Below are 20,447 nucleotides of genomic sequence, written 5' to 3'. Positions count from 1 at the left end.
CTCCCCCTCCCTTTCTTTCTTACAGTTACAATCATGGCCAGTAAAGGTTTACTGAAAGTTTCACCCACTAAATGCACCAATCCATCTCTGTATTCTGGGAAGAAACAAAAGCATCCTCTTTGTCTTCTCAGTCCTCTGACTTATGTCCCAAGTCCTGCTGGTCTACAAAGAGCAACAATCTGTTGTGCATTTCAGAGCACATGAGTTCCGATATTTTAGACATATAGATGTGTCCTCATCGATTCAGTACTAGTCACAGCACAGAAGGTCAGACTGTAGGTCTTTTTGAGTCTAAAGTTCAGGCTTACATTTTTATGATCCACTTTAGAGGTCAAATGTTCTCTTCCATTGCTAACACAGGCTACACATGGCCAATTAAATGAGCAAACAGTTCCCCTCCACATGGGAGACCATGTGAAGGCAGTTCTAACTATTGCAGCAGTAACCGGAGCTGTAAATCAGGGCATAATGGGGTCCTTTCCCTGATGGAATCCCATTAGAAAAAGCACAGGCCAGCAATCATAAGTAACAAAAAGAAAATGTCAATCTCTAGTTACAGTTCCCCTAAAAATACTTAAGCTATAAAATTAACAGCCTGCAGTAACATTTTTACAAACTCACTTTCCTCTTCTCCCCAACTCTATCAAATTCTCTAGCACACCAAAGATACTCTGGATCTATTAAAAATGTCAGTTTTTCAGTTACACAAGCCACCTTTCAAGTGCTCACCAGCCACATGTGGCTCGTGACTACATCATTAGACAGAGCAGATAGAGAACTCTCCCATCATTGCAGGGAGTTCTGTTGAACAATGTCCATCTAGATAGAGCCTCTTTTGCCAAATTTTAAAATTCTCTATGAAAAATAAGCTCACCTTGCTTTTCTCTCATCCTAACACCCCCACCCCAACAATCTCGTCATTATGCAAATCAGCTTGGCCTCTCAATTTATTCTTTTTTCCTTCACTTAAGTCAACTACCAGATTCCCTATAACTAAGACATTCAAGGAACTGACACAGCTAACATGAATTTTCTGGTGCAAGGTTTGCTCTCGATTCTGTAATTCTGTACATACAAATCTCTCTGTAAATTCACACATTGTTTAGGGGTTAGATACAGGAAAGCTCACCTATCAATAAATCTTGTCCCAGTGGACTATTCATGTTTGCTAGCCTTCACTAAACACAAATAGTAGTACTTGTAAGGCTTAAATAGACTGTCAGGGGCTTCTAGCTTGTAACATAGGACTACTTCCTGAATTTGTACTGAAAAGCATGTGTTAGCACTAAATAAATACGCACTACATGAGAGGGTAAATGATTCTCCAAGTTCCTAAGAGATGTCAGAAGGTTTATGTGACAATCATTTACCTCTTTGCTCTCATATACATTCTATACCCTTTCCCTGCAAACCTTGCCAACTGGCTTCCATCAAGGCTTGGTCAATGGAAGGTACCGACAGGAGACCAGAGAATGACAGGAAGAGAGATGTATTCTTATCTCCCAAGAGAGATAAGAAGAAAGAGGTGTCCTTATCTCCCTTTCAGGCATTTCCAGCCCTATCTGCAGCTCCTCTGTCTTTCCAGCTCCCACCAGGTAGGTCCTCCTTCCACGAATCTAGCTTCTGCTAGGCGGCCTAGCTCTTTGGTTCCAGTATCACTATCTCCTTTTGTCCCTATGCTGGTAAGTGTTTAACTGTTTCTGGAGGGGAGGGGAGAAAAAGCCTGATTTGAAATGTTTGCGAATGTCTGTGGTGTACATACTCATACTCTGGGCTTGCACAATGCCTGAATGTTTCACAATCAACTCTGGTAAAGCCTATACAAGCTGGCTTCAGCACACTACTGCTGACCCCAAGCAAGTAGCAGGTCCCTAAGGTTAAGCTTTGGGTTCCCTCACAGTCCCACTTAGTTTCTTAGCATCTCCAACTTCTTTTTACTGGTTACTTACTTGACTTAAATCCGTTCTATTAACTACCTGGCCTGGGCTCTGTTTTCCCAGCTGTACCCTGAATGTTTATTGTTAAGAGTATAAAATCTATCAGAGAAGAGTTTTTCAAAGTGCTGGCATAAAAACCAGCCATATCATGAAGTATGCTGGAACTTCAGCTGACATGATGGTTTATAAAGAGTAAGACTTTCTAGGTGAAGGAAGCAGTGAATCAATTTACACTGTGGCACAACTTTCTTATGTCACTGGGTACTGGTAATAAAAAGTTTGTGGACTGGTAGCTATGTGTACATCACACTTTGAGTAACACTGGAATAGAACATGTTGGAAACGCGATTTGGCAATATGTATCAAAAACCCCCCAAGTGGCCTATCCTGTGTCCCACTAGCTTCACTTTAGCAGAATCTCTCCTAGGAACTCATCCCAAAATAAGGAAAAAGGCCTTACGCGCAAAGCTGTTCACTGCAGCATGATTTAAAATAGGTTATTTTTGGAAGCAACTTCAAAGTGAAAAAACAGAAAAATGATTAAATAAACCCATTTCATGGGATATCATGCAGTTTACTTAAATTACAATTATGAATATTATAGTGCTATGGGAAAAGCATATATGAACTAGGTCATAAAATCAGAAAAGAAAATTTTCCATGTATGATAAGAATCATAACATGAATGCCAGACGAACAAAACTGAAAAGAAAGGATCAAGTGTCATAATTGAATTATATAAAAGAGGGTATTAGGAATGGATTTCTTTCTTCTAATTTTCAAAGAGTGGCTTTTTCTAACATAGGTAATTCATTTAGTTTTGTTAAATAAAATCCACTACCATAGTCATGAGAATATTTAGAAGGAAAAAAAAGCACATTATACATTAAAGATGCCTGTGAATGCTGCTTTATGTTTACAACAGGAGCCTGAAGGTAAACTAGGATCCCCGCCTGCCCGTCTGTCACGGTGCCTGCTCACCTGAACACATCTGCTCACCAGGCCCTATCAAACCTCCCTTTCAGAGAAGTGGCTTTGATTACGTATGTACAAATAAGCAAATGCACTCTCTCTAGAGTCTTTTGAGCCTTCTTTCTACTGTGCAGTGGAAGACAAGAGACCTTCCAACTATTTGCGAACAGGTAGAAGTATTGAAGGCTTGAAAAGTTTGTCCATGGGGATCCAAAGCAGATAATTGTCTACTCTTCTCTCTACGCAGCATGGCTTCAAACCCTGTATCCAAAATCTACCCACTATCTGGTTCCCTTTGAAATGATGATAACTGCTTACTCTGCTGTACCCCATTCCTCCCTATCCCCCCATTCGCCTCACACCAGATCTTTAGAAGCATAGCTTACTTAGACCAGGGAGCTAGAAGTGAAAAAGAGAAAAACAAAAAACCTTGAAAACCAGCCCTCATCCAATTTGTTTCAACTTTTAAATAAACAAAACCCAGCTGCAGAGTTCAACCTGCAATATTGCCACCACACAAGCCATCAGGCTACACAGGTGCCACCATAAGTATAAAATAGCATTGAAGAGCTCAGGTTCAGGAGCTCTACTGGCTAGGTGGATGAAAATATTAGATTTTCCACTTACCATCTGAATGATCTTGGGCACATCCTTAACCGATGGCTCTGTCTCTGTTTCCTCATAGAAGTGGTGTGAAAACTAAATTAGTTATTCTACATAAAGCACTTAGAACAGCGCCTGGCACTTGATAAGCACCCAATTAAGTTTAGTTATATTAAGTTCTCCCTCCAAAAAATGAATGTTGTGTGATGCGGTCCCTGATAAGAAGTCCTCCCTGCCCTCCCCAGGGACCACCATGACCACAATGAGCACACAGACTAAGGGTAAACGGTCAAAATACCCACAGCACTAAAACAGTCACATCAAAACATCTTGATACAAGCAGAATCGTGAACGTTTCATTTCTAGAATTTTCCATCTCATCAAAATAAACCACCGAAAGACAGAATATGCCAAAACATATTTTGAACCAGCCCTCTGGCTGCACTTCTGTCCATATGTTTAGACAGGCTTACCTCGAACCACTGCCCATGGGACTGCATCTTGAGGATGACACAGGGGTCTGGCTTGGAAAGGGCATCTCTGTCCGAAATGCCTTTGCAGGCCACACGCAGCTCAACTTTGGTCAGGCAGGGGCTGTTAAAGATTCCCAGAGTGTTGGCAGCAGACTCATAAATGTTGCTCATCTTCTTCATTCTGTGTTAGGCAAGAAAAAAAGAAAAAAAGACATGCCAATCACGGCAATATTTGTCAAAGGAGAAAGCTTCTCCATCACCCTTCAGGAAATTGTTCAACACACCATTTCAAATATTGAATGTATTTATTCTCACTTTCCACCCCAGTGGCACAGTTCCAGTGAAATAAACAAATAAACAACCCCCCCCCAAAAAACACAAAAAACAAAACAAAACAAAAATCCCTATAGGTACTGGTGCATTTGGCTAAGAACACTATTTTCCTATATGATTTGCATACATTTGCATAGTAAAATTTTTAGTCTGTGAAATAAAATTAATGAATTAGTGCAATAGACTGCAAACTATAATCTAGTCCTATATTAAGGGCATCAATTGTGTGAAATTTTACAGGTTTGTTGGTTAACCAATTTAATCACATTCCAAGTTTTAAGACTCCTTAAAAATCCAGCTCCCCTTTTCCTTGGGTGTGATAGATAACACAGAGATGTATACTGCCCCACTTGAAGAAACAGTCCAAATTTCTCTTCCCTAAACCCTGGCCCATCTTCTCAAGATGGCTTCCAGAAACCAGCTCCAAGAGAGAGGTCCAGAATCTGATTTCCTGCCCCAGTGCCTAAATTCATTCTCACCTGTGCCTTCCCCGCTCCTTCCTACCTGCAACATCAGGATTCAGAATCAAAAGGCGGAAAGCAAGGTGCAGACTGACTGTGGGAGAGGAAAAGCACAAAGCGTCTGATACTGGACTCAGGAAACTGCAGCCACAAATAGGCACTGCAGCCCTATCCCATCTCCAAATGATAACCTTTCAATAACACTTTGCATCAGGAGGTCCAGGGCTACAGGGGTCCCCCAGAGGCCACCTTCTCTGAGGAAGACTGGACCTTCTGTAAAGACACTGGAAGTTTCTCTCAGGAGCAAAATTCAACATCCTCCTAATGGAATTCTGTTTCCTTACAGATGCCTTAAGAACAATGGGAACAGCTTCCTCCACCCCAGTGGCATTGGTCCCCTAAGTGGAATCTCTTCATCTATAAAAGGAGGATAATCTCTCCCTCCTCCTCCCCTTCTTCCACAATTCCGTGAGTCTCCTCTTGGTAATGGCACCCACCATATTAGGTTTGAGTACATCTCACCACCTCATTCACAGGGCGATAGCCATGCCTCAGCCTCTCTGTCTCTCTCTGTCTCTGTCTCTCTCTCTCTCTCTCTGTCTCTCTCTCTCTGTCTCTCTCTCTCTGTCTCTCTCTCTCTGTCTCTCTCTCTCTGTCTCTCTCTCTCTCTCCAGCTGCTCTCTCCAAACTTAGCTGCTAGTTCCACACCAAAGCCAACCCTTCCACTCTGACAGCGCCCCTCCTTCATGGCAGATGTCACTGGAATTTTCTCTCCCAGTGCTCTATCACAAGGCTCTCGGCTTTGCTCTCCATGTTTCTCCTTTTTTCTTTCCTTTCCTCCTCCCCTCCCTCCCTCCCTTCTTCTCTTCCTTCCTTCCTTCCTTCTTTCTTTCTTTGATTTCTTTCACAGCCCAACACTCTAGTGCCCTATTTATCTACTTATTCTGAACATATATTCTTGCCTATATATGCTGAAGGGGAATTGCACTGAATGCCAAAAAGTTACATCCTATAACAGGAGTGGACAAACTACGGCCCGTGTGCCAAATCTGGCTCACCACCCATTTTGGTGAATAAAGTTTTATTGGAACACAGGAATGCTCACTCATTTACATATTGTGTGTGGTTGTTTTCACTCCAGTTGCAGAGTTGAGTAGTTGCAACAGAGACTGCATGGATTGCATAGCCTAAAATATTTACTATCTGGCCCTCTTCAGAAAAGGTTTTCCAAACTCTGTTCTAAAATACCAGGTCAGGGAAAGTTATCATTGGAGAGGAGCTGGAATTCTGTTTTGTATGTTTCTTTGTTTAGTATGTGTTGTGGGATTAGTTTAAAGATAAGAGTTGCTGTATTTTCAACCATACCGAACATTAATACGGACTTTGGGACATTTGGGGTTTTTTTACATATGGGAAACTTCAAGCTCAGAGAGGATTGGCGCCTTACCCATGTCACACAATTATTCTAATGGCAAAGCTGGGGCTGCAATACCAGTTTTCTATCATTTAGCCCAATGTTATTTTTACCATGTATAAAACCTTTAGCTGGATAATTATTTGAATCTACCAAGGAACAGTGGATACAACGATATCTTTGATTTATTTCAACCTCCATACAGAATCATATTTTCCTTCTATTTTTAAATAACTATTATTTCATATACAGAAAATACACAAATCATAAATGCACAGCTTAATACATTATTATTCCTATATTTTATAGGTTGTGAGCAGACCAATTATTAGAGCGACATAGATGACAGAACATATTGTATATGAAATGCAATTTAGAAAAAGTGAATGGAGAGAGCGAACAGACCAGGGGGAAGATGGCTTATGTGGGAAATGTGATGTGAATTCTTTATCAACCTTTTGATAAGGGCAGCTTATTCTTCAATCAATGTTTTCCTGGATTCTGCTTTTTCTGATGTATTAATTGGCTCCTTGCAATCCACGTTGCTCTTCTGCAGCTCTGAGTGAGTGGCCTCTCCTATTTCTGGGGGGCATTGTTATCTCATCTAACCATCCCTATCCTTATAGGCTCATACCCATGTCCATCCTCTCTCTCTCTCTCTCTCTCTCTCTCTCTCTCTCTCTCTCTCTCTCTCTCTCTCTCTCCCTCTCTCTTTTTCTTAAAGACTATTTTTTTAGAGCTGCTTTAGGTTCATAGAAAAGTTTAGAGAAAGACTCAGAGATTTTCCATATGCCTCCTGCCCTCACCCATACACAGCCTCCCCCATTATCAACATCTCTCACCAGAGTGGTGGTACTATAGTTACAACTGATGAATCTACATTTACACATCATAATCACCCGAAGTCCACAGTTTACATTACGGTTCACTTTTGATGTTGTCCATTCCATGGATTTGGAAAAATGTATAATGACAGGTATCTACCATTACAGTATCATACAGAATAGTTTCATTGCCCTAAAAATCCTCCATGTTCTGCCTATTAAAACCTCCCCAAACCATAGCAACCACTCATCTTTTTACTGTCTCCATAGTTTTGCCTTTTCCAGGATGTTATACAGTTCAGATCATACAGTACGTAGCCTTTTCAGATTCACTCCCTTCATTCATTCTCTTTCTAGACCCACCTTTCTATAGAACACAAGTTTTTATATACAACAGCACATCTCTAATGCCTAGTCTTAATTGTGACGTGTAATGAATAAAAGGCTGTCAAGGAGACATACAGTTCTTTCCAATTTCAAATCCTGGCTTCTCTACTCACTAACCATATAACCTTGAGCAGGGGACTTAATAATCTCTCTCATAGTAAGACCTACCTTGAAGAGTTGTTATAAAGTGTAGATGAAACATATGTAAAGCAGTTAACACAATGTCAGGTAGGTAGTAGATGCTCCAAAATTGGAGCTATTGTTACTGTAATCTGACTGCTTTCAGGATTAAATCATTCATTCTCCCACTGCCAGCTGGAACTCTTAGATTTCCCACTATTACTATCAAGATCAAAGCTCTACTAGACCCCTTCAATTCATTCTGTCTTTGCAGCCCACACAATCTGAGCATACCACCCTCCACCTAGGAGCACACAAACAGCCCTCAAGTCAGTAGTTTGTTAAAGTATTCATACACGTTAGCTGATAACTCTGACATGTTCGGAAGGCAGATAGCAAAACAAAAGTGACAATCTAATCACATATGTCAAAAGCTGTGCAAAATAATTTAAAATTACTAGGAAGGCTTCTTGACATATGGGTTTACATGCATAATCATTCATGATATATCCTATACTATGAGTGTACTGAGCTATTTATTAGTTGACAGTAAATTTAAATAGTTTATCAATGAATAAAGAAATGAACTAGGGGGATATATTTACATAGGCTAGTGAAGTCAAATATTCAGAGACTTATTTTTTAACCAATTGAGTATATGATCCAGAAATTTTATGGTTCATTCCTTTAGGCAAAGGGAAACACTTGGGGATTGAGAGCTGGAGAAATGAACATGATCAAATAATCATTTGACAAAGATCAATATGGTACCAACCATATTGGTTGGACTAGAGGAGAGAAAAAAGTTTGTGACTGTCTAATGTTGTTGTTATGCTGGTCATTACTCATTTCCCGTTGATTTTTCTCCCTTCTCCTGCTCAGAAACCTAAGAGGCTGACCTTTATTGACTGCCGGCTCATTGTTGGCTAGCATCCTGCTGCTATGGTCTGAATATCTGTGTCCCCTCAAAATTCCTATGTTGAAACCCTAATCATTAAATATGGTGGGATTAGGAGGTGGGGCCTTTGGGAGGTGATTAGGTCATAAGGGTGGAGCCCTCAGGAATGGGATTAGAGCTCTTATAGCAGAGATCCCACAGAGCTCCCAAGGCCCTTCTGCCATGTGAAGCTACAAAGGAGAAGTCTGCAACCCAGAAGAAGGTCATCACCTGACCATGCTGGCACTCTGACCTTGGACTTCCAGCCTCTAGAACTGGGAGGAATAAATTTCTATTGTTTATAAGCCACGCAGGCCATGGTATTTTGTTATAGCAGCTTGAATGGACGAAGACACGTGTTAGGTTTGACATAAGGAATGCAATTTCTTCCCGATTCCTATCCTGATGCTTAGCCATGGCCAAGTCTTTATACGACCTGGATCCTCTCAGGCAACTCTGTCTTCAAGGCTCCCGCTCTCACTGCACTGTGGGGATATTGTTTCCTCCTTTTGCTCATTCAGGCTCACAGGGAGGAATAATTTCTCACCAGTTTTAAGTTGAGCATTCTAGAGGAGCCTGAAACAGGGATTTAGATACATTTGATTAACTGAACACAGGATAGGAAGGAAGTGAAGGAAGTAAGGAGGTGGTTCCTGTAGAAGTCTAGTTCAGAATGGTTCCAAGGGGGGCACTGGAGCTTGAATTGTACCATGGGTTGGTCCCACCTTAAGGAAAGGGGTCCGGCCTCTTATAACCCCCATGTCAGTCAGTCATGTCAGTTGGAAAGGCAGAACCTCTAAGGTTTGGTCCCTCCCGCTACTCCCCATTGGCTGAGAGCAATCAGTCAGTCTCCAGAAAGAGGCAGCTGTGAGCCATTAGCAGCTAACACTCACAGGCACTGGGGGATGAATGCACTAACTTGATAAAGGGGATCTGGGCAGAGTGCCAAAAGGGCCTATTTCATCACAGTGCTTAGTCTCTGATATATATATATAATATACATAGACTCTTTTAGGTCAGGGAATACTTATACTTTATTGCATCCCCAATAGTATTCAACTTGATAATATTTTAGACTGATGATGAAACCAACATAAACCCTTACTTCTGGGGTGTATGGTACAGCAAAGAAATGTGGGGCTACTGAAGATAAAACTCCCAACTTTTCACAAATATACCGAGGTCCTGGCTTACCTTCCTGTCCATGCACAAATGAAATCCCTGATCAGATACGTTGGAGTTCATGAGTTCCTCTGGCTGCCCAGAGGTAACAGCAGTCCTGACCTTGACTTTGGAGGCAATACATAAGCCAATGAAGTCAAATTGTTTGGCCTTGGCCTGGCAGAAGCTCACTGCTGAAAGGTGATCACAAAATATGGCTCTGTCAAGGCGTGATGAGCTACGCCCAGCCCCAGATAAGTAGAGTAAACAAGTAATTTCACACTCTGTTAGAGAACAGGATTAAAATATGGCCAGATTATCAATACATTTTCCAAGGCCTATTTAAATCCTCTTCGGTGCCTTTCATAAACTATCCTGGTTTTACAGAGACTAATGTCTGTTGGGAGTTATTTTGATGAAAGCTGACTTTTGGTCAATTTTAGAAGCAAATTATAATTGTCCTTTCACTCAGATAATTTAAGTTTAAAAAAAAAAAGAAAGCCACTTCAGCATATCCACACTCTCTAACAGGACAAACTGATCCTGAAACTTAATTAGTTTCTGAATGCGTTGCAAACAATGGCAAAACAATAGAGAGCTCAAAAGGGAAGAGAATCCGCCTGAGTTCACAGGAGAACCTGCTGCCCAGAGCTTGTCTGAAAACTGTGTTAAGCCCAAGTGCATAATCACTGTTCTGCTTGCTTTGGCGTTATTTGCCCTTTTTAAATGTCGAAGTCCATCCAAGGAGGGCTGGTGTGCCGGATGCCTCTATCACACAACATTTCCATCTTGCGTCAGAAATAGGGACGGGGTGTCTGTCGTGTGCCTGCTGCTGTGTTGGAGGCTGGAAGCATGGAGCATGCATTCACTCAGGTGAAGAGATCGGCTGTTATTTCCCTGGGACTTGTCAGTTGATTTCATATTCAACATTCCTCACTGTACTTTTAGATCCAGAGTAAATCTTAAGTGGCAAGTGCTGTGCTAGACACTGTAAAAGATGGAGACGTGAATGAGACAGTCCATCTGCCTAAAGGTTCATGTTTCGGAGCAGCGCTTTTCAGATTTTAACATGGTTGTGAATCACCTGGGGGAGCTTGTTAAAAAGTAGGTTCTGTTTCAAGTGTCTGCGGTGGGACCTGAGATTCTGTCCCTGGGTGTCATTGATCCTGCTGACCTGTGGACCCCATTTTGAGTAGCCAGGTTGTTGCGTATAAACCAAGCACCTATAAAATCGGGCAAACTGCCCCAGAGGTTGTTTATCTTAAGATCCGATGCTCATATACGAGACGCAGAATGGCACAGAGGATAAGCATATGGATCTAGCGTCAGAATATTTGAGGCTAATACAAGCTCTACTGCTTCCTTGTTGTGTGACTTAGGGCAAGTTACTTGAATCCTCTGTGCCTCCGTTTTATCATGCGTGAAATGGAAATAATAATAGTTCCCACCTTGCAGAACTGTCTTGAGAATTATATGAATCAATGCTCATGCAGTCCTCGGAAGAGTGCTGGGTCTATAGTGAACATTCAGTAAATGGAAACTATTATTGTCCCTTTTAAAAATTACACCACTAAGTTCATGGGACACTTATCAACCTCTGATATAGCTGCCAAGCACTGACCACTATGTCATCAGTTACTCAGGAGACCTTCATCTGATCATCAGGATAAGCCTACGGTAGGTCTGGTTAGGATACCCATTTCACAGGAATGAACTTGCACTTAGAGAGGTGAAACAGCTATAGGTGGCTATCCAGCCACGTGTGGTAAGACAAGGATTGGAACCCAGAACTCCAGGTCCAGAATTGAGGCCCTTAACTACTCTGCTACTTATTCTCACCTCCCTGTGCGATTACTACTTACGAAGACTCAAGAAACTGGCAACCGGAGACTTAAACATTGCACACTTCCCCAAATTTTCTTGGCCCACCTGGTTCCCTGAACATCACATCACAGCTATCCCTCCTTGCGTCTTTCCTTCTACCCCAAAAAACTTCCAGCACGCTTCTCTCTTAGTCCTCTAGACTTTTAGATTCTTTAGTTATTTTTTTTCTTTCACAGAGAGTCCATTATTTTGTAAATTCATCTGCCTGCTAGGTGTCTTGCCTCTCACAACGTGAATCATTACTTACCCTTCTCAGGCCTCCTCAGCTCCCAGTTTGGAAGTACAAACACTGACTGACTTCCCAAGAGAGTGCGAAAGGGAGAAAAGCTGTGAATATTTATACTTTTTGTCCTCATTAAGCATTAAGTGCTTATAAATTTCTTTTTAGAAAAGCTTGCTTTCTTAGCTCCTAACTACATAACTAATGACACACACACTGTTTCGTCAAATCCCTGAGACAATCTCTTCAGGTAGGAATTGTCAGTCCCATCTCATAGATGTGAAAAAATCAGACTGATGTAGCTCTGGAACGTGCCCCAAAATCATAGCTGGCAAGTAAAAAGGCCAGGAATTAAACCTGGGTCTCATGGACTCCAAAACCCATGTTTTGGACCATTTCTTATCAAATGATTTCCATTCTTCATTTGCTTAACAATTACTTTCTTTTGAAATCATGCAAAGGCCAACTTCAACCCTGTTCCAATCTTAATAAATCTCTAAGACATAGTGTGTGCATTAATGAAATCATGCTCTTGCAGTATTTAAAAATTCATTTTTCTTTTCTCTTCTTACTTTCAGTCAAGGCAGCTCAAGGCACTTTTGGAACTCTGTAATAGCAGCCTCATCAAGTTGAGGGGCCTGGGAACTCAGTGTCACTGCCCTGATTATTTTAAACACGAGCATTTGATAATGAGTCATGGATGGTGGCACTACAATACCCAGAAACCCAGAGCTAAACCATGTGAACCACAAAAGGCCATGGTTCTAACGAATATGATTAAAACCTGACAATGTGTGTGTGTGTGTGTGTGTGTGTGTGTGTGTGTGTGTGTGAATGTGTTTGTGGAATATACTACATCACATCACTCAAGTGCAGTAAATTATTATTTCAGGTCATTTCCTGAGCTTCCTAATTTGAGATAACAGAGAGACCAAAAGAAAAAAATCCAGTAGAGATCCTATTTCCTGAAAAACAGCTTTCTTGGGGAAAATGTGCATAAGGAATCAGATATACCGATGTTCCAGGAACTCCCTGGCTCACATTTTTGTCTCTAACAATGAATCACAAAGATGAGATTTTTCTAGAAAGCAATTATGTCCATTGCATCTCATTCATATTAATTATATAGCATTCAAATGTCACCCACTTTTAGGAGAACTGGATTATAAAGTTACATGGGTAATTATAAAGCGATAGAAACTGTTAAAAGTAAAACTAATAAAATATCAAAAGAAGTCATATAAATAACCGTCTCCTCCCTGTCACAGCCACTCTTTTTCCTACCATGCCAAAGGCAACTACAGCTCCTGAATGAGAGAGAAAAAAAAAGAAAAGAAAAAAGCAAATTCAGATGATGTTTTTATTATTTTGGCACTGAAATAATTTCCTCCCGTTTCTCGGGCAACTAAATTTACCCAGTAGAAAGATCAAATCCTAGTCTTCTTTTGTTCAATTATTTTCCCTTTTTAATACAATCACAGGTTGAATCCTTCTGCTAATGTCATGTTAACAGGAAGCTGGGGGCTCACAAAATGGATTTTTGTGCTTCTGGTTTCATACATGTGGCTAAATTTAAAAGAAAAGGAGCAAGATCTTTATGTTCAAAAGGAGAAACTACAGACAGCATATGAAACCAGAAGCCCATTTCCCTGAAAAAGCATACGCGATCTACTTAAGGTCTTTTTCTGCTCCTACACCTTCCCATATAAGACTTGCCTCATCTGCTTTGAATGACATCCTAGCATTAACACGCTTTTGCTTACTTGGCAGAGGATAACATCCTGTGTTTTGGGAAAGAAGAGGGGATTGAGTAGATGACAAAGTGCAAAAAGAAATACCTTTTGAGGATACAGAACACAACCTCTAGTTCAGCGCCGGCCAACAGAAATATGAGTGATGAGTGAAATGTTCCACATCTATGCTGTCCAATACAGTGGCCACTCACCACAAGTGGTTAGTCAGCGCTTCAACTGTTGCTGAACTGAGGAACTACAATTTCAATTTTATTTCATCTTCATTTCAATTTAAATAGCCACCTGTGGCTAGTGGCTACCATATTAGATGTGTACGGGGCATATCATACTAGACTACTGGTCATAGCTTTCTTTTATTTTTTTGTTTCTCCTGAAGACTAAAGATGAATGGTGCTGTTCAAAAAAAAAAACACTTTCCAACATAAATGCAATGTTTAGGACCTCACCTCAAAGGAATTCATGAAAACAGAGAAATCTAGCTTCCCACTATTTAGTGGAGACTGGATGCAGAAGGGTGAAAAGGCCTTAACAGGTCCAAGTTTAGCTCATAAAGGCTTTCCTCAACTGCCAGTGCCAGTGGATTGGTGGTGACTGCATGGAAATAGGCTACATGAGAGAGGCTGCATTAATTAACAATGGCTGCCATCCACATGCATGGAGGAAGAAAGTGACAGCTCATGCACGGGCTGTGTTTTGCTGGTACGAGGAGAAACCTTAGGAAAACAATGGAGTGAAGCTCTCCTTAGAACTGCTTCCTAATGTTACATTACCTTTGCGTCCAATGTGTAATGATGCTTCTACTAAAATTTCAAAATAGTACATTATAAGCTTTGTGGCAAATGGCCTTACTAGAGCAACTCTGGATGAAAACAAGGGAGAGACAAGAATTTAGGTAGAAGCAGCAGGTGAAGTGGGTACGTTTTTTGGGGGGCTGAAAGAGGGATGTTTAAAAGGGAGGACATTTTGGAGGATAGCATATCATGTTTATCTCAGATATCAGTCATGTGACTGGCCATCATCGACACATGAGTGATGCTTCGGGGAAGAGTAAAGCAATAGCAGACATACAAGGAGTGATATCTGCATGTCAGTGCTCACACGTGTACGCATACATCTCTCTCTCTCTCCCCACCTCTCTCCCCCCCTATTGGAGGACCCTGAAGAGTAAAGAAACAGTCTCCCAGTCTCCCCATTGGCACAGAGAAACTTTAGGAGTTCTCTGGCAGCAGGAGGGGATATTGGCTGAATTGATCAAGTGTATGAGCTGGGCAATGTTTTGTGGGAGACATTATTAGATGATGAAGAACTTTGACAGCTGAAAGTTCTGTGGATTTCCAATCCTTACTGAATGTGAGGAGAATCTGAGCAAAGGAAAGCCTGAGGGCTCCAGCATGAGCAGAGACAGACCAGAGAAACATGTGTCACATGAAAAATCATAGCAGCAGTGACACCGACTATCGCAACTGTGTTTGGATGCTTATGTGTCCGGCACTGTGTTCAACGCTTCCAGTTACATCATTGCATTTCATCCTTTCAATGGTTGTGACAGGCAACTCTACATTATTTCCATTTTACAGATGAGAAAACTGAGACTCAGGAAATCTAAATTGCTGAATCTCATAACCAGAAAATGGAAAAGGCAGATTTTTTTTTAAACTCCAAAGCTCAAGATTTCACCTGTAATGTAATGCCTATTGCACACCTTAAGATCTAGGTTCAGTTTCTAGTTCTATTTGAGTCTCTTAATGCCGTCAGGACCAGAGTGTTATATCTCATTCATTCACTCATAAAATATTTATTGAACACGTCAAGTATGTGCTGGAAGCCATGCTGGGTACTGGGAGACACAAAGATGAAAAGACAGGGTCACTGCTTTCAAGGCACTCACAGGCAAATGGGGAAATGCATAAGTAAAAATTTATAATAGATTAATTTTGCCTGTTATGCCTTCTGCCATATTTCCACTAAAATAGCCATGGAGAAATTCAGAAACTGGCAATGGCACTAGACAGGTCGAAACATCCAGGTGGAATTTCCTCTGGATGTTTTCTATATACCAGTGTGCTACAGAACTACTCTTCTATTGTACGAGGTACTAACAGACATTCTAAAGGAAGTGGTAAGTTTTATAACATAAAGCAGGTTTCTTTACAGCAGGAAGTTTCCGTCATTACTATGTGAATGTGTTCTCTGAATCTCCAAAGAAGGGCTATGAAGTATAATGTTTTCCAAACTTATTTAATCACAGAACAATTTTCATAGGACTTATTAGAAGATAAATGATTAGCAAATAAAATAAAATAATAACTTTCAGAAAAAAATGGTAGAGGTTAAAGGTTAACAAGCAAAGGTATATTTTATTAGAGGATATTTTGTTTCCCATGAAAAGTACTGTAATTGGGGGCTGAGACAAGAATATCCCCAGAAGCAGTGCAGTTGTGGGAGGTGTGGTTTTTCATGAACTACGCTGTATAGAAGAATGGACTCTGAGCTTCTGGCTGAGTCAGAGAGCTCCAGCCACTGTCTGGCATGCTTACTCCAGATAAACACCTGCTGGGCTCCTCAACTTAGTCCAGGTACCAGATATCAAGGTGACCTTCAGACACTCAGCTGAGAGGCAGGAGGTCCTAGCACTGACTGGGTGGTGGGGAGGATTAATGACATCCCCTTAGCCTGTCCACTGGTAAATGGCAGGATGGATGGATTTCTTCCCAACACTCATTGAAAAAATAAAAAATACAGCAACAACAGGTGAACTAAGAAAAGGATGGGGATAACTAAATTGTGGTCTAGATGCATGATGGAATGGCATACAACAACAAAAATGAAGGATTTTTTGATACACACACCAGCATGGACAAATCTCCTAGACATAATGTTGAGCAAAATGGGCTAGATACATGCTGTATGGTCCCAATTATATCAAATTCAAAAACAGGTCAAAATTAATTACAATGATAGAAGTCAGAATAATGGCTACCTTCTGTGGGGATACAAGAAAAGCTTCAGGGATGCAGAAATATTCCATATCTTGATGTGGGAGTGTTTGCTTTATAAAAAAATTCACAGGGCTGAAAAACTTATGATGAGAGCTCTTTTGTATATTTGTTGTAGTCCAATAAAATTTTACTTAAAAAGCAAATAATAGCTTTTATAAATAAGGCCATCATATCTAATACATTAGTAATTATAAAGAAGTTAAATTTCCCTTACTAAAGGACCAAGAACCTTAGATTATCTTTAAAATCTAACTAGGTGATACTTATAAAGCAAAAAGTAATACGTGGATGGATGAGTGAGGGAATGAGTGGAATAGATGGATAAAGTAGACAAACTCTGATGAAAAGTAAGTAGGGATGATAACAGTAACACGAGACAAAGCAGACTCTCAGGAAGCAAATCTGAAATGAGACAATGAATCACTTCTCTCATTTTTCCTAATGTGGAGCCATTGTAATTGATTCCTCATTGCAATCAGTAGATACTAGGTGCTAAGGGATGTTAGCCAAATTGTTAAACTCAAATTGGATCAGGTCACCCCCTACCCAACATCCTTCTGTGGTACCTAAATTCTACAGGCCGAAGTCCACATTTCTCAGCCGAAAATCGCTACCTGACTTTTCCTACTTTTGCCCATCAGGCATACTGTTCTACAGTCACTTTAAATTGATCTGTCCTTGTTACTCTTTTGTACACTTTCAAGTCTTTCCTGTACTTCTACTGGAATGCCTATGGAATAATTTTTTTTTCATGTGAAAAATTCTTCATTTATCCTTCCTTCATGGCCCCATTTTAATCCCCTGATAAAATTTTCATGACTACCCCTTACCTGTTAGTCACTCCTTAATTTGTATTCCTATGGTTCTTGTTTAGAGTTCCCTCACATCAATATTCATATACATGTTATAACTATTAGCTTTCATGTCTGCAAACTCCTGGTGGGTAGGAACCAATGACCATTCAACAAAGGTTCAAAGCAGACTAGGAGTGGAGCCTCCTACCCTGGCTGATGGATGATAGGCTGAATCTCCTGGATGTGGGGTACTTTAAAATCTGTGGCTCTAGCTGCTGAGAAAGAAGAGAACTCCAGAACCAGAAATAGGGACTAAGGTAGCCAGCCAGGCCCTCAAAATGCCAGGTGACCTAGGAATATAACAAGTGTGATCTACACCATCTTCTTATAAATAAATATTTCATCAGTGTAAGCGTCCACGCATTCTATCTAGGAGAGCATTTTTCTCCTATTCTTCTTCCCTCCTTCCCCTGGCATTAAGCTGCTCACTGATACTGCCTCAAACACAGATTGACATACTAAGTGGCTGAAGCAAATGACCTCTGAGGGTCTGGAATTCTCACAGTGGGATTAGGTAGCCGGGAGTTACCCCAACAATCAGAACAGAGGCTTCTTGCTCACACCTGATGGGCTGGCATCCTGGCCCCACACAGCTGACACTCAATGGGTTGCACCAAAAGGCGATGATTTTAGTAGAAACCCTTTTGCCTCTTCATTTCAGATGTCCAGTTCTCCAAGAAGAAATGATGTCACTTCTGGGTCGAGAACTCCCATTCGTTCCTCCTTCCACCCCCAAGTGGATGGAACTCTTGGATGTATTCCTTAACGTTCAAGCCCCTCAGACTCTAGTCTTTGTGTTTGCCTATTTCAGTGGAGGCTGAAAGCCTAGGGAGTAAACTAGGCAGACTCTCATAATCACAGACCCCCGGCAGGAGATGCTCATGGTCAGGGAGACTCTCCTTTCACCCATAAAATTCAACGTGACAAATAAGTGTTAAGCAACTACCATGTACCTAATATTCTCTTACCTGCTATGAGGGGCTCCAGAGTATTGAGATGTGGTCACTGCCTTGAAGGATTTGCAGTGTGATCAAGTAGATGAAATCTTTTATTCGTGGAAGCCACAGAAGCATGGTATTTTAATGTGTAGACTTTTGAGTCAGACAGCCTAGGTTCACGTCCTGGATCTACAATTTACTAACACTATATAGTATAACTGTTGGCAGGATGTACTTTGGTTTCCTCATCTGCAAAAGGGGATGCAATAATAGGATGTACCTTGGCAATGATGTGAGGATTCAGAGAGCCACAACACAGCTATAGAGCATAGAGCAAGTACTAAAGAATCGTTAACGTTACCAGTGTTAATGTGACTAAGATTTCTGCAAGTAGATATATGATGAATTGCTAACGTAATTAGCAAAAACAAGTTACATGATGAGAAAGCCCAGAAAAGATAGAAATCTTTTGGTCCAAAGTATAATGTAGAGAGAAGAAAGGCAGTATTTAGCAAACGTACTTCTTTATGCTAGAACTGGCATTAGGTGCTTTACACTGAACATCACTATGTTATCTGTAAAACGGAAGAAACAGGTCCTCAAGTCCAAGAGCCTGGTTTGAATTTGAAGATGCTAAGAAAATAAGGAAGGAAATGCCAATTTGTATATTTTGTCATCAAAAAATGGCAAACACAGAAGCAGCATGTTGTGTTTGGAGGTCATGAGATGCTCAGGTGGATAAGAGTATCACCTGGGTGGGGTATGATAGAATTGTAAGTGCATTGGAGGCCCAAGGACTTGAATCTGTGTTCTAGCTCTGACATTCCCTAGTTGTGACATAACTTCTCTGAGCCTCAGTTTTCTCATTCTGAAAAAGAAGATATAATAGCTACCTCTCAGGGCTACTGTATTAGAGGAGATAATAGACATAAAAGAACGAAGCATAATAATCAATATAATTTAGACTCTCTAACAATGTTATTTTTGTTTCTCCAGTCCTATGGCAAATACAGCAAATACCCAAAAGCTCCCACATTCAAGTTTCAGGTCATCTGAGAGAGCTATGATTTAAAGATGAATCATTACTATAAATCAAGACTCCAAATTAAAAATCAGTTCATGTTAAGTTATTCATATATTAGAGTCTGGGTCAAAAACTTAAGAATGAATAGGTTCAATTATAATTTAGACTGGCTTATTAGACATGTGGAACTTTTTGGCAAGCTCTGTAAAGAAATTAGTTTGGCGGGAGGGGGGGTTTAAAAAATTAGTTAACTTCATTCTTACTTGGAAAGTCAGAGCTTAATTCAATTAAAAAGCTTGCTATAAATAACTTTTGCTTTATCACAGTCCTTTTTCATGCCAACAGTAGGACCAAAGAAGCAAAAGTAAAGAATCTGTGCATGTGTATGTCTATGTATATGTATGTTGTTTTCTCACCAAACATTCCACCTGTTCCCTTAGCATGCTTGCAGTTAGTCAGAGCTATGTGACTAGTTCTGAGAGGTAGTGTGCTTCAGGAAGAAGAACTGAAGAACCAGTACATACCCGCTAGCTGTTCTTTCGCCTGCCATGTTGACCAAAGAAGGCTTTTATTAAGACAGTGAAGTGACAATACCAAGGCATCTTCAGTCACTGAGTCACCACTGAAAGACAGTAGCCCTAGAAAAATGTCTGGACTTAAAAAGGACTTTATGTTTGTGAGAAATACACCCTTGGTGCATTAGACATTGAGATTTGAGCTTGTTTGTTACTGCAGCATAAGCTAACCTCTCCTGATCAATACAACATGCATATTCATTTCTTTTCTTGAAACTTGTGATGGGGTATGAGTGAAAGAGATTGTATGGGGAAGTGTATGCACCAACAGAGAAAAGCATCACCATGTAAGAATGTAGCATGATTTACTGGGTGTGATTGCTAAACCTATCTCCTAGATTTAGGTAAGAGTTTTCTAGAGTGAGTTATCTATGACAACTAAATATTCCATCAGTGGCTATTCTTTAAAATGGCTATGAGGTACAAGTGTGCCTTGAAATCCAATTCTTTTTTTTTTAATTAAATTTATTGGGGTGACATTGGCTAGTAAAATTATATAGGTTTCAAGTGTACATTTCTATAACACATCATCTATATATTGCATTGTGTGTTCACCACCCAGAGTCAGTTCTCCTTC

At 40.5% G+C, this 20,447-nt stretch overlaps 1 protein-coding gene across 1 annotated transcript in view; it reads right to left on the bottom strand.

Moving 5' to 3' along the window:
- The window catches only part of CPNE4 (copine 4), a 490,556-nt gene that overhangs the window by 367,585 nt on the left and 102,524 nt on the right, over window positions 1-20,447 (bottom strand). Inside the window, exons 4-5 of the mRNA XM_019630989.1 lie at window positions 5,498-5,504; window positions 3,986-4,168 (exon numbers count right to left, since the gene is read on the bottom strand). Of these exons, the coding sequence (XP_019486534.1) occupies window positions 3,986-4,168; window positions 5,498-5,504 (190 nt within the window). The remainder of the gene's footprint in view (window positions 1-3,985; window positions 4,169-5,497; window positions 5,505-20,447) is intronic.

This window comes from Hipposideros armiger, unplaced genomic scaffold, assembly GCF_001890085.2.
Source record: "Hipposideros armiger isolate ML-2016 unplaced genomic scaffold, ASM189008v1 scaffold_969, whole genome shotgun sequence".
NCBI lineage: Eukaryota > Metazoa > Chordata > Mammalia > Chiroptera > Hipposideridae > Hipposideros > Hipposideros armiger.
Note: the sequence above shows the minus strand (reverse complement) of the source record. Positions and strands in the feature narration are given on the sequence as shown.